The sequence below is a fragment of the Drosophila ananassae genome, chromosome 3R (assembly GCF_017639315.1).
Source record: "Drosophila ananassae strain 14024-0371.13 chromosome 3R, ASM1763931v2, whole genome shotgun sequence".
NCBI lineage: Eukaryota > Metazoa > Arthropoda > Insecta > Diptera > Drosophilidae > Drosophila > Drosophila ananassae.
The window spans coordinates 26,635,566-26,648,760 of NC_057930.1; the positions used below are offsets into that span (position 1 = coordinate 26,635,566).

The 13,195-nt window shown below is 46.9% G+C and overlaps 1 protein-coding gene across 2 annotated transcripts in view; it reads left to right on the plus strand.

The window, feature by feature from the left end:
- LOC6497671 overlaps positions 1 to 13,195 on the plus strand; it is a 108,859-nt gene that overhangs the window by 64,267 nt on the left and 31,397 nt on the right. Inside the window, exons 7-11 of one of the 2 annotated variants that reach the window (XM_014906288.3) lie at positions 3,322 to 4,107; positions 4,211 to 4,709; positions 6,803 to 6,901; positions 7,234 to 7,360; positions 7,452 to 7,548. In XM_014906288.3, the coding sequence (XP_014761774.1) occupies positions 3,322 to 4,107; positions 4,211 to 4,709; positions 6,803 to 6,901; positions 7,234 to 7,360; positions 7,452 to 7,548 (1,608 nt within the window). The remainder of the gene's footprint in view (positions 1 to 3,321; positions 4,108 to 4,210; positions 4,710 to 6,802; positions 6,902 to 7,233; positions 7,361 to 7,451; positions 7,549 to 13,195) is intronic. The other variant, XM_044716561.1, reaches the window with a different exon arrangement.

The following is a 13,195-nucleotide window of genomic DNA, read 5'->3' on the forward strand; positions in this document are numbered from 1 at the left end:
TGCGGAGTCAGTGACAGTGCTGGGTATCGCCGGGTCCAATTATTTTATTCATCATTTTTGAGGAAGCCTGCGCCTGTCACTTTTTGCGAGTCAGCCGGCAAAGGCAGCCCGCCGTCATGCATAACAAATCTCTTTGACACATTTGATGTATGCCTTTCCAGGGGTCTGCAGTGCTCCACTTCCAGTTTGCAGCAAATTGTGGCTGCAATTTGGCGGCATGCGTGGGTGCTTCCCAACTGCAGCCTGCCGACTGCCGCCAGCCGCCTATCTGCCTCCATCTCGCATTCACTCTTAAACTCAGTATCCTTTTCTGTGCCTGTTCCCGAGCCTGTGCCCAAACGGCAAACATAATTTAGTGGCAACGTTTCAGGCTTTTATTTGCGCTATGCGTTACATTTAGCTCCATTTAGTTGTTAGGCTCTCAGTCTGACAGTCTAACTCCTGGCTGGCTTTAAATTTTAAATTTTTTCGCTGAGGCCTGCAGACAGATAGATGGATACATGGCTGACTGGCCGGCCAAATGAACTGACCAGAAATTTATGTGGCTTTTAAAAGTTGGCTGAGCCTGAGGCTGAGCCTGAGGGATGGCTGCAAATGCATGAATTGCCACAATAAAAACCAACTTCAAACAAATGATCGATTGCCGGCAATTTATAGCTTAAAATTGAAACAAACAAGGGCTTTTAATAATATTCATGTACTTTCCGTCCCAAAATGTTAAGTGATTATTTTCGATAGAGTGCGGTCTATCTTTAAAACAAAAATGTTTATTTTGGAAACATTTCCCATTTGCTGCAGCAACATGCTTCGTTATCACGTTTAATATCCTCTTAAGTATATAACGACCGCATTTTTAAGTGCTCTCGCCAAAAACAAATTGATTAATGTCTAATAGTCCGGCCTGCATTTATATGCCACGGCGCCCATTCATTCTTCACACGCAGTTTTTATGGGCGAACTTGCCACGTTTACAGCCCTAATAATTGGCAACTTTCCTTTTTGGCCAGCTTGCTTTTAAAGCTTCCGACGTCTGCGCCATCAGGGAAACAAAAGCCGAAATGGCCCTTGATAAAGTCGTAAAGTTAAAAGCTCTGATGGATAATTACAAATTGGCAGGGAAAGATGTTGGGGCGAATTCCGGAGTCTGGGATGGACTGGACTGGACTGGAGGAAAACTAAAACAAACTTGAGTATTTATAAAAGTTTTTGCTTATTGGTTTTGCCAAATCGATTAAAGGCGATTGTATTTTCGGCAGCAGGATAGAGCGAGGAGCGAGGACGAACGGACAGCCAAAGTTCCAGTAAAATATAACCAACACTCAATTTTACGAACATTTAACTAAATACCCGAACCAAGCGGAAAAAGTGAGACGCAGGGAGACGTTCGTAAAAAAGTTTTTCGCAAACTACAAAACTGCCATAACTCAACATTACGCCCGACACAGACTCCGACTCTCCAGAAGACCCCTTTCTCGCCCCAAACTCCCATCGCAAAAATGTTGTAACAGTAGCGAGGAAGTTGAGGGAAGGACGCACTGAGCACATACTCATATAGCTACATAAATTATGGTAAAAAATTGCGCAAAATTGCAGCAAAGTAGACGAAAAATTATTATAAAATGTGCATTATGAAATTTAAAACGAGACAAAGACGCAAAGCATAATTCAAAGGAGCGCGCCAGGATGAGGCCAAAGAAAGGGGAGACCAGACCCTCGAAACCCTCGAAAAAATGTCCATGCTAAAAAGTAGCTGGGCGAAAAGTCGCGGAGAAAAACTAAGGCGATATATCAAGCAATTTAATGCACAAAAATTCAACCACAAGTCCTCAACCCCTCTGCAGATCCAGGATTTTTGCTCCGAACCCCATAAACTTGGCGTCAAATTTGCGGTATAAACGCCAAATAACCATATACTGTTGCACGCTCTCTGGCTGCACTCATCCGGCGAATTTATTCCCTTTATAAGCAGGTTGGGGAAGAAGTGAAAGCAAGGCGGAGTCTGCGTTTAATTAGGGGATAATATTCAGTCACAGCAGCTGAAGATTAACAAGCTCGGAGGGCCTTGAGCTGAAGACAGTAGAGATATTACTTTAATATTTAACAATCAAGGCATTAGCTATCCAAAGAATCTATTACCACTCATCAAATACTCACTTTTGATTAGCTATTTACCTCAAATAGGTAATTGAGAAAACATAAATCATTTCTATATAATTATCCTGACCAGGGAATACCAGAAAAATAAAATAAAACGCTTCACAAATTGGCGCTCTTAAGGTATGCAGCACACGCCGCCGCTGAATATTTGCATAAATTATTTGGGGGCCGAAGGAATAAATAAATTACCAAATGAAAATATGAAAATTTCAATTTCCACTTAAGCAGAGGCCGACAGGATGCGCCGGGACAGGACACGACACCGACATTGAAGGGACAAGACAAAGTAAATAAAAAATAATCAACAAAGAGACACGGACAACAATAACGAGCCGGGGGCGGCCGGAATCAGAGGGGGAGTGCCTACATAAAGCAATCAAAATTCAAAGGAAATTTTTATTAATGGCAATGCGTTTCGCCTCGCCCAGACGCATAAAAATAATTCTACAAAAAAAACAAGAACCAGAACCCCCTCTGTTCTGGAAAGCAAATCAATGCAAATGTATTTCCCGTAACTGAAATTCAATTTCGAGTCCCAGAGCACCTCCTGCCGATGATTATGATGCCGATGATGACGATGCGGATGCTGACCGTAGCAAATTCAATTAGGGCACTTGGCACGGCCAGGACTCTGGGCAGGAGCAGGGGCAGGGGCAGGGGCTGGGGATAAACCTTTTTCTTGGCCTTTTTCGCACGTCTTTTATCGGGCGGGTCCAGTGGGGGGGAGCTGGTAGTCTGCTCCGGTGTCTATGGCATAATTAAATTTTATGTAGCCAGGGGGCCGATAGAACGCCCACCCACCCATCCTCCCGGAAATCTCTTTTTTGCGTTTGCGAATTTCGCCAAGTGATGGGAAAAGAAACGACTTGTGAGGATAGGGAAAGTTTTTACGGCATCTGAGGGTAGTTTGAAGACACTTTTCATGAGATATTGCAAAGAGTTATCTTTACTTGAAAGATAAATTTGTTTTGTCTCACATTAAGGATTCAATATTTGAAGTTTCCTTGCGGGATATTTAAAGCACTGTGTGCCAAAAGTTCGGGCTTTATGCGGGGGCACTTCCGCCGGAAGCTGCTCATGCCGACATTGATTTAATACGATTTCCCCTTTTCTCAGCAGCTGGAGCCTCACTTCCTCGCTAATACTCTCTCTTTCGCCCCGCAGAGCGACACGCCCAGCCTGTCGGATGTGGATGTCATTCCGCCGGTGCCCCCGCCGCCGGCGATGAAGCGCAACGGCAGCATGCGCAGCCTGCGACTGCTGCAACATCTGCACCAGCACAGCAGCGGCAGCAGCAGCAGCAACAACAACAACCTGTCGCAGCTGTGCAGCAGCGATCTGCTGCAGGAATGCACCAAGTCCGCGCTCGACGACTGCACCGCCACGCTGCTCAAGTGCACCACCACCAGCAACCACAGCAGCAGCAGCAACAGCAACATGGGCCCCGCTTGCAATGGCAATGGGAACGCCATCGGGAGCAACAACAACAACCACATCCAGGCCAAGCCAGACCTGTGCCAGCCCCCCGGTCATGCCCACAATCACAGGCACAAGCTGCTGCCCGGCAGCGCCACGCCCACTCACCACTCGCACCCACCCCCGCCGCCGTTCGCCGCCCACGAAGATGAGATTTTCTCGCCGCACTCAAAGAAGTCGGATCCGAGTCTGTGTTTTGTGGGCGGCGTAGGCGCAGGACCCGGCTTGGGCGGGGCGGGAGGCGCCGGTGGAGGCTCTGGGGGCAATGTATCTTCGAAGTACAACACAATCGGGCCGAGTAGCGATTACGCGAGGCATTTGGCGCACTACAGCCGCTACCTGCAGAAGCAGCACCACCAGCAGCAAATGGCGCACTTCCAGCAGCAGAGATGTCGCTGCTTCTCCCAGTCCTTGCTGAACTTTCCGCAGCAGCAACAACCGCCATCGCAGCCACAGGCCGCACCCCAACACCAGGTGAGTCGGACAATATCCGATCCGTGAAATGTTATATCTTATAATTATGCGAGAGCATCCTGAAACCGAACTCGCCTGACTTGTTTATTTTTGTTCCCCGCAGCAGCAGCAGCAGCCACTGGGGCAGCCGGCGGCAATCTTTCACACCAGCAGCATGGACTGGACTCTGCCAATTAATAGTCGCAGCTTTGGCAATTTGGTGAACATCGACGGTGGTTGTCGGGTGCCGTACCAGAAAATGCCACACCACCAGACCGCATCCGGAAATCCAGTTTCAGGTGGTGCAGGCTCCAACGGCGGTCTGGGCCTGGCGGCCTCGTCCACGTTTACACTTACCTCCTTCGACAGCGACATTGTGCACGGGCTGAAAGAACGCGAATCGCAGACCTCGTTGCACCATCCCCACTCGCATCCACATCCGCACTCGCACTCCCATCCGCACACGCATCCGCACCACTATCATGGCGGCGGGGGCGACGGCTCTGGGTCCGTGACACCGCAGAAGCATCACCAGCTCCACTCGAGCGTCACGAGCATCATGCCCTGGAAGCACCGCCAGTGCCCCAGCAGGGGATCCTCCAGCTCCGGCACGAATTCGTTCCGTAAGTACCAGTGATTTTTGACTTAGTAGGATGTGTGTTTTTTTAGAAGAGTGCTAAAGAGTGGTTGGCCTGATTTAAAAGCGCAGCAGGTCTGAAACTAACTAGAATGTGTTCAAACTTTGTATGTATATCCTTTCTAATTACCTCAAATTGTTCAATCTGCAAGCTATGAATCCTGCACAGCTTGACCTTTCACCGCCAAATTGGTCCATTTGGAATATCCATTTAAGACGGTGTTTTATGACGCTCGCTGTCGCATTCTGCACAACAGTCTGCTTCGGCATTTGGCTGGTAGTGCTGCCTCGACGTTGTACATGACATTGCACTTAATATTCTGCCACCCGTTCGCCGTTGCCACCCGTTCGCCACGCCCCCTGCAACCGGGTAACGCCTCCCTGGGGGGCATTGCCATTTAGTCGTTAGCCGTTTGATTGCGCTTCATGTAACATGGCTGCTAAATGTTAAACGTTGCCAATGCCCGCGTGACTTTGGTCTCATCATCATCAGCGGCAGGAACGATGTCCTCGTTCTCGTCCTCGTCCTCGCCCTCGTCCACGTCATTTCCATCTCCATGTCCGCCCTAATCCTCATCAGCATCCTTGCCGCCATCATCATCAGCATCGTTATCATCAGTCAGTGTACTCATTCCAATCCTCGTCATGTCTCCTGGCAACTGCAATTCGTTAGCAGTCAAAAACTGCGTAACTGCGGACGATGTCCTGTCCCTCTTAAATTTATGCAAATCGCTAGTGCGCCACTAGCCACTGCACTAGTTACACAGTTGAAAAAGGAACCGCACTTGACTCTCCCCAGATTGTCTGGAATATTATGTATTCCTGGACCTCATATTCTCGCAGTGCACATAATTCTGGTTCGTGTGACAGCGCACCTCTTCCGCATCCGAGCGCTGCTCGCTCCGGCTGCACATTGCCTTTCATTTGCCACTTGCTTATCGGTAATTCACTTTGGACTCGCACAAGTGCCGGTCACCGTAATCAAATGGATACATTGCAGCCATCGCTCTTTCTGCTGGACAACCCAACACACATATCCCAATCCCAATCCCGATCCAGGGGGCTGGGGCTGGTTTTTCGCCTCAGTGACTTATTTGCTTAGCTCCGGATTCTGTTTCAGTATCAGTTTCAGCTCCTCAGCTCCCCGCAAGCTCATTTGTAGTCGCATTATCAATCGGTTTAAGTTGCATAATCAAATATGGTTGCAATTAGAAATTACCAGTTGCCATTGATAGCCGGCTTAAAGTCGTATAATTGGATTTGGATTTCCGGCAAATTGCTTCGCTGAGCATCGTCAAATTTAAACAGGTTGAATATCCTTTAAACACTTTAGTGTTTTAGAGAATGCTTAACTGAGAATGAGGTCTAACAATTGGTTGCTATTTTCAAGAACTGGTAGCTCATTTCCCAACCAACCTCTTCGTTGCTTGAATTCCGAAATCCAAACTCCAACTACGAGCTAATTCCAGCACATGTAGCCAACAAGTTGTTCTGGTTGATCGAATTCGATTTACTTTAGCTTGAAGTCCGAGAGGAGAAAACACACTCAAGGACTGGTCGTGCCCGCTTCCTTTTCCTCCGCCTTGAAAACCAAAAACCAACACACCAATTCAATTTTAAACGTTTAACTAACCATATTTCCTTATTATCGATTCTTTTTTCTGCTTTCCGATGTCTGCAATGATGCTGCTGCTCCTCTACGACTCCATGCTTTCTGGCCATGATGCTCCTGCCTGGTCGGACCCCATTGTTGTTGCTGTAATCAATGCCACTGTCACGGCAATTTGCACACACACAAAATGCAACACAACACAACACACAACAACGAACAACGGGCCACGGACAACCAACAACCAACGACTGCCAACAATGAACAATGGACCACGATGATAATGATGATGACAACGATGCTACAAACGACTTGGCATTGAACTGCCAATAACAACTACAACAATCGATGTGGAACCCTCGGTCACCATGAATGCTGATGATGCTGCCTGGCTACTGGCTGCCTGGCTGGTGGCATCCTGCTTGCTATTCTCGTTCTCCGTCCTGGGAAACTCCGTCCTCGGAACGCAGGCTTCGATGCAGCCAAGCACTGGCTGGCTGTGAGCTCCATCCTCCTGATAATTGGCGCTGCCAGTGTGGCCGTGCCACTGGCGCTACGTGTGGCGGCAAGTGAGTATCGCATTGAACCCCAGACCTGGTAGCCCGGCCGCCATCCTCCTGGATGCGAAATTGACTCTGAGACTCGGACACGGACATGGACCCGGACCCGGACGCTTCTCCATGGACAATAAATCAATTACCATAACGCATACGCCATGTGGGCTGGCACCGAAACTCAGAGTTAGTGTCGGCTGGGATGTTCAAACCGACACTTTCGCCCTTCGTTCATTAGCAAGTGGCTATCGCCATGCCCTTGCTGGAGGACTGAAAATTTCTATTCAGAATTTGACTTAAAACGGAGTTACTGCGAGCATCTTTCATCTGACGAATCCCCTTTGCAGGTGCACCTTTCGAAGAGCGTCTGCGGGTTGCCGTGCAGCTGCTGGATCAAGTGCCTTTAATCGACGGGCATAACGACTTACCCTGGAATATACGGAAGTTCCTGCACAACAAACTCAACGACTTCAAGTGAGCATCCATCACATAGAAATGCAATTAAAATTTAATACCAATTTATGTTATTATCCCACCTTGCCCTCTCTAACGCTCTTGCCCACAGTTTTGATGAGGATTTGCGCAATGTAATGCCGTGGGGCCGCAGCCACTGGAGTCACACGGACCTCACGCGACTGAAGAAGGGACGCATATCAGCACAGGTAAGCTGGTTGGCCACCCAGGCTGCCTCGTCTTGGAATTATCATTATTGCACGTAACTTGAAATCAGCCAGGCAGTGCCATGCCCTGAACAGTCCTTATGGCTTCAGTAGGGTACTGTTCCAGAACTAGACTTACCTTTGCCCTTTATAGAGGTCTCCACAGAGTATCCGCTCTTCTCCGTTTTGACAGACTTTTGATTGTCCAGGAAACGAGCGACTTTTGCTTTGAGTCTTCGCAAAGGCAAGAAAAATATTAATTACGGGCCACTCACGGCAGCTCAGCGTCAGGGCAAGGCTGCTCCTGTAACTGCCGGTGATGATGAGGTTCTTAATTGTTTTTTGCCAGGCGACCGGCCGGCAGAGAGTGGTTTGGGCCGGATATCCACTTGACGCCGTTATTGATTCGCTTATGGCTCGATTACGAGCTGAATCGGTGAGCTTTCTTTAAAGTACCACCGAGGGCGGGGGTGTAAGCCACGGAGGGAGATCAATTGATGCGACTGTCATTTAAACTGCCCAAATTGTTGAACTAATTGGGAATAGACGCCCCTCCTACGATTGACGTGGCCAAAGCAACCAAGATTAATGAAGCAAACTGGCCAGGAAACCGGAGAACTGTAGAAAGCGATTAACCTTAGCTGGGTTCATAAATCAATAGGGAACCCAGAACCACCTGAATATTTCAAATTGTCCAGAGAAGACGCATCCTCTAAAGCGAGAACCGCAAAGACGATTTTTCACGTTCGCCGCAAGCGGAAAAGCGAGAATCTGAATTGAGAAAAGCGAAAGCGGACCACTTTCCACCTGCCCCGGCGGCCATAATGAAAATTAACTTTTCCAATGCATTTTACACTCCCGGCGACTCCCGGCAGTGCCATAAATTTGGTTGCATTTTTGTGTGCGCCGTGCTTGTGTTGGGGGCTAACTGGTAACTACTGGTAAGTGGTAACAGGTAATTGCAGTTTGCAGTTGCCAACTATCGCTGGTAGAACAAACGTGGCCAAGGACCGCCACCGCACAGTAAAATTATGCAGCACTCAATTTAATTACCCAGCCAAATGGCTTGAGTCCTGACTTTTGTAATCGCTGCGAAACGGGAAGCAAACATGTGTAAACAGGTGCACAGAGAACAATTTCGATTTGTAGAAGAGCTTAAGTAGAAAAGGTACACAGAGACTTAAGCACAGCTTTCTTCCAACCTGTATTTTGCTTTCAGTGCAAAGGCATAGACTTGAGGAGCATTGGTTGCTTTTATGGCGCAGTAAACGCGACGATTATTAAAACTTAACACTTTCAACAGCCGGCATACTCTTGAAGCTGCTGCAACGCCCCTGCCCTCCTTGCCTCATGGGGCAGAGCCTCAGACCTGCAACCATGCAGGGAAAACTTCTTGATTTTCATGTTCGATGAGCGTGGCGAAGTTATTGCTGCAATTTCAGGTTTCCACGGTTGGCTAATTGAACTTGTTGACGCGGCTTCCTTTGCCAATTCCGGCAGACGTCAGCAGCCTTGTGCAAAATATTGCGCAACTTCAGAAGCTTTACTTAATTGCCAGTAGCTTCGGGGGAGGCGCAACTAGCGCGTGCATCTAATTGATGTGTGACATGTAACGACTTAGACGGCTATACTATGTCTATATCACAGTCTATCTTTTCCAGCTTGAACTTAGTTATATTTTTTAACTCATCATATAAAAAAGTTTCATTTTCGCTGTTAATTCCCCCTGTTAGTTGTCACTTAATGCAGCACTCACAGCTCTGATTCGTAAACTTTGAAACCCCTCAATTACCGGCAAACAAGCTAACTCCATAAAGTGAGTGCTGACTGACTAACAACAACTACGATCGGTGGAGCTGGCATTACTAGCCAACAACGTGGTAACTAACTAGTTGACAACATGTTTCAGCAATTGTTTCCCAAAATGCCAAACGTGCAACGAATGCTCTTCATGAAAGCCAAGCACAAAAAAGGCTCACAGAAGCTAGCTTTAATAGGCTTCCCAGAAAATCACGTTTGGGCTGTCGAGAGCTCAAAGTCCTTTCAGGTTCGGAACATTTTTTAGCAGGCCAAGCTTAAAGCCAACATCTGGGCCCAAGGTGATGGGTAGTTCTCGTAGAAGGTTTTTGTGGCAACACTGAAAACAAAATTTCCGCAAAAGATACTCACCAAGTTTTTATCGATACTTTTCTACATTCGATGTTCTATAGAATGTGAAGAGAAAATATTTTGCAAACACTTTGTGTTTATTTTTAAAAAAGTTAGATATTTTTTCGACTCTGCCGGAGATAGGAGAACCAAAAACAGGTAGCAACAATGTTGAAACATCATGAAGTCCCCAAAAGTTGGCTACTGTTTTGGGGCCAGGACACGGAAACGTCGTGTTACGCTTGTCCGGCTGCATGCTGTCTGCATTCTTCCTTTCCTCCGTGCATCCTTGCTGCCCTATCGTCTCCTCTTTTTGCTACTTCGTACACCCACCAACCAGGAGTCAGCCTAATGGAACAGCACACAGAAACAGTGAGAGGCGGTAGGGAGGCAGGAAGGTTGGGAGGGCGGACCAGCGAGGACAACGGACGCGCTTGCTGCGGAAATGGCCGCAAGGAGTCGAGGACGAGGCTGTAATCTGGGCCAGGACATGCAGGACACGGCATTGCCTGGCTAACAGAATTCCGTGTTCCATTCTTGTCCGTCCTGGGCCTCATGCTCTGACTCATGCTCTCGAAAGGGGTAATCAAACTACAATTAGATACTTCTTAACGTCAAGGAAAGGGTTTTCACAAAATATGAACAGATATGGAAAGGCAACCCAACAAATACCATAGCTCATAAGTGTTCAAAACCAGAGCTATAAGATTGTAATATCAAACCGTTGAAAGTATCTTATCGCAGTTTGTCCGTTGAGTGTTTTTATTTCCTCCCGGGGAATACCGCTTATCTTGCTGCAACGTTGCCCCAGAGATTTATATTATATTTTCTTTTAAAACGTATTAAGTTCTGGCCAACAACAGGCAGGAAGGTAGAAGTGGAAGCTGCCGCTGACCCTGACGCCGGGGGCCAGCCAGACATGAACCCCAAACCACACAAAACTCCACACAATTTTTGTCTTACCGAGATGGCTCTGGTGTTTTATTTATTTCGTCTTTTCGGTGGATTTGTTTTGGGCTCTAGCTCTACGCCCCTAGTGGCATTCCTGCGGTCCTGCAAAGGTGTTGGAGTTGCGGCTTATGCAGCCAGCCGCAAGCTGCCCGTTCCACTTTGCATTTTGAGAGGCCTCGGCCTCGCCCAGTAATTATGGTATGCATTGCAGCAGCGCCGCAAGGCAATCAAAAGCAAAGCTGCCCCAAAGCGGAAGTAATTTTAAATTCACAACAAACATGCAGAACTGACACCAAAATGCTTAGAGTTCCGGCTCCGGAATGTTGATTAAAGGGTTTTGTAACTTTGAATATATTTATGACTCTGTTGTGCTAAACTTTAATTAATTGGCACGTTAAAAGCCATTATTATGCAGGATTCGAATCAATTATTCAAAGCTCCTGGCAATTGAAAATGGCCCTTAAATGGAAACAGTACCTGGGTTCGAGTATTTGTGGATTCAAAAACATAAATCTCGTTGCTAGGGGCAACTTTTGGGCGCAGCTGCTGCCGCAGTGTTGTTGCAATGTTGCACAAATAACGTTCGGACTCTAAAAGCGGGTATAAATGTTATTGTTTTAGTTGAAGGTATTAAAGTAGAGAGAGCTATAGCTTTCGCTGTAAACAAACAATCTATAAATTGGGATTTCTCCCCGGATAATCCTGCTCCTGCCCCGCACAACTCTGACACACTGACACATTAGGCAAACACATTCACACGTGCCACACATTGACAAAAAATCACGCATATGGCCACCGCCACCGCAACAACAACGTCAGATTCACAATTAACTTGAAGCCAAAATGATGTCCTTCGGGGAGATGTTGCTGGCGCTGTTGTTTTTGTGGCTGCCGTTGTTGTTGTTTGTCGGTCCTGCCACCAAACAACTTTAAATATTAATATGCTTTGTGCACAGGATGTGGGGAGGGTATGGAAATGGAGTGCTGGGATGGAGTGGCGGGTAACGGGCTCGATGAGGCTGTCAGAACGGGCTCGGGGACACCAAACACCGAAGGCGACGCCATCGAGACGCCGACGACACTTTGGCCGCGATGATGACGATAATGATGGCACTGCAGGGGTCACAAAACCAGGTGTACGTGGGCGGAGCAGGGAACAGGGGCTAATGGCAAAGTGCCGTGCTTAAACACACTTGAAGGCGCCTCCGAAAGCCAAATACACAAAAGGCCACCCCAAGTCACAGGATCCAAGTTTCGGAGTCGAACCGAAAAGCATCCACACATTTACCCATGGCAGCTGCCAACAAACAAAGGTACTTGGCCATTCTAAAGTCATATGTGTGGAGGGATGTGGGGGCAAAGTGGCATAATACAACCATCAACAGGTGCCGCAGGAGACTCGAACATGAATGAAATGTTTTGTTACAAAAATGGAAAATGATGAATGCCAAAGCGGGAACTTAAATCTGGGAACAAATGAGAATTGGAATAATTCAGCTTTTAAATAATAATTACGGACAGAGATCATAATATCAATATTTTCATCCAAAAATAAAACTCATTCGCTTCGTAGACCCCTCTGTAACTGAAAACCCTTGCGAAAAAAATCATAGCATACAATTAAGGGCTTCCAACCAATATCGCGTACACGACGCGTGGTACCTGATGTCCCAAATCATAAGCAAACAGACATTGAAACATTTCAAGTTCCATATTCCGTCTCTCAAAACACACCTCTTAATTCCCAAAAAAATGTTTTAAGAGGCTTTGGACAAAAAAAAAAATTAAACAAAACGGCAGACTCAAAAAAGGGCCCACGAGGAGAAAAAAATGTAAAGTACGCGTGGAAAATAACGCGAATAAAGCGACGGAAAAATGAGTTTTCCTCTCGCCGTCGCCGTCGCCTTTCCACAACCCACTGGAAATTTCCGTCTGCGGTAATGTTGGGGCATTTTCCTTATCTACCTAGCAAAGTTCTCGCGAAGCCGCAGAAAGAAGTATTTGATGTAAATTGCTTTATTTGGGTTTTAATGCAGAGGCGGATGAAAAAGCAACCAGTTCTTCTGATCGATAAAAAAGAAAGGGTTGGCGGAGGGAAGAATTTAAACAGATGAATTTTAAGAGCATTTACTTAATAAGTGTTAGTAGCTTTTACAGATTAAAGAGATATTGCTTTAAAATACTTCCATTCACAGAAGTCTCGTTCAGCTCTTTGTTCAGTTAATTAACGAGAAACAGACCATGCAGTTTTTCTATCATATTTTTGTAGAGATTTTTAAGCCCTGAATGCAAACACGCCCATTAGCACGGTTATCAGTTATCGTAGCATTTCATTATTACACCGGGAACCTGGATTCCTGGACTCCTGAATGTACGCAAATGGTAATGAACAGGACCACAGTTAGCACTGCATGGTTCATACAATTAACCCGAATTGAACTAATGCGCCCTGTTCACTGGTCACCAGATATGCTGCAGCACACATACCGCTCCCTCTTCCAGCTAGGGTCATTTTCCAGAGGCATGGTCGGAGCCCCAGAGAAGAGTGCAC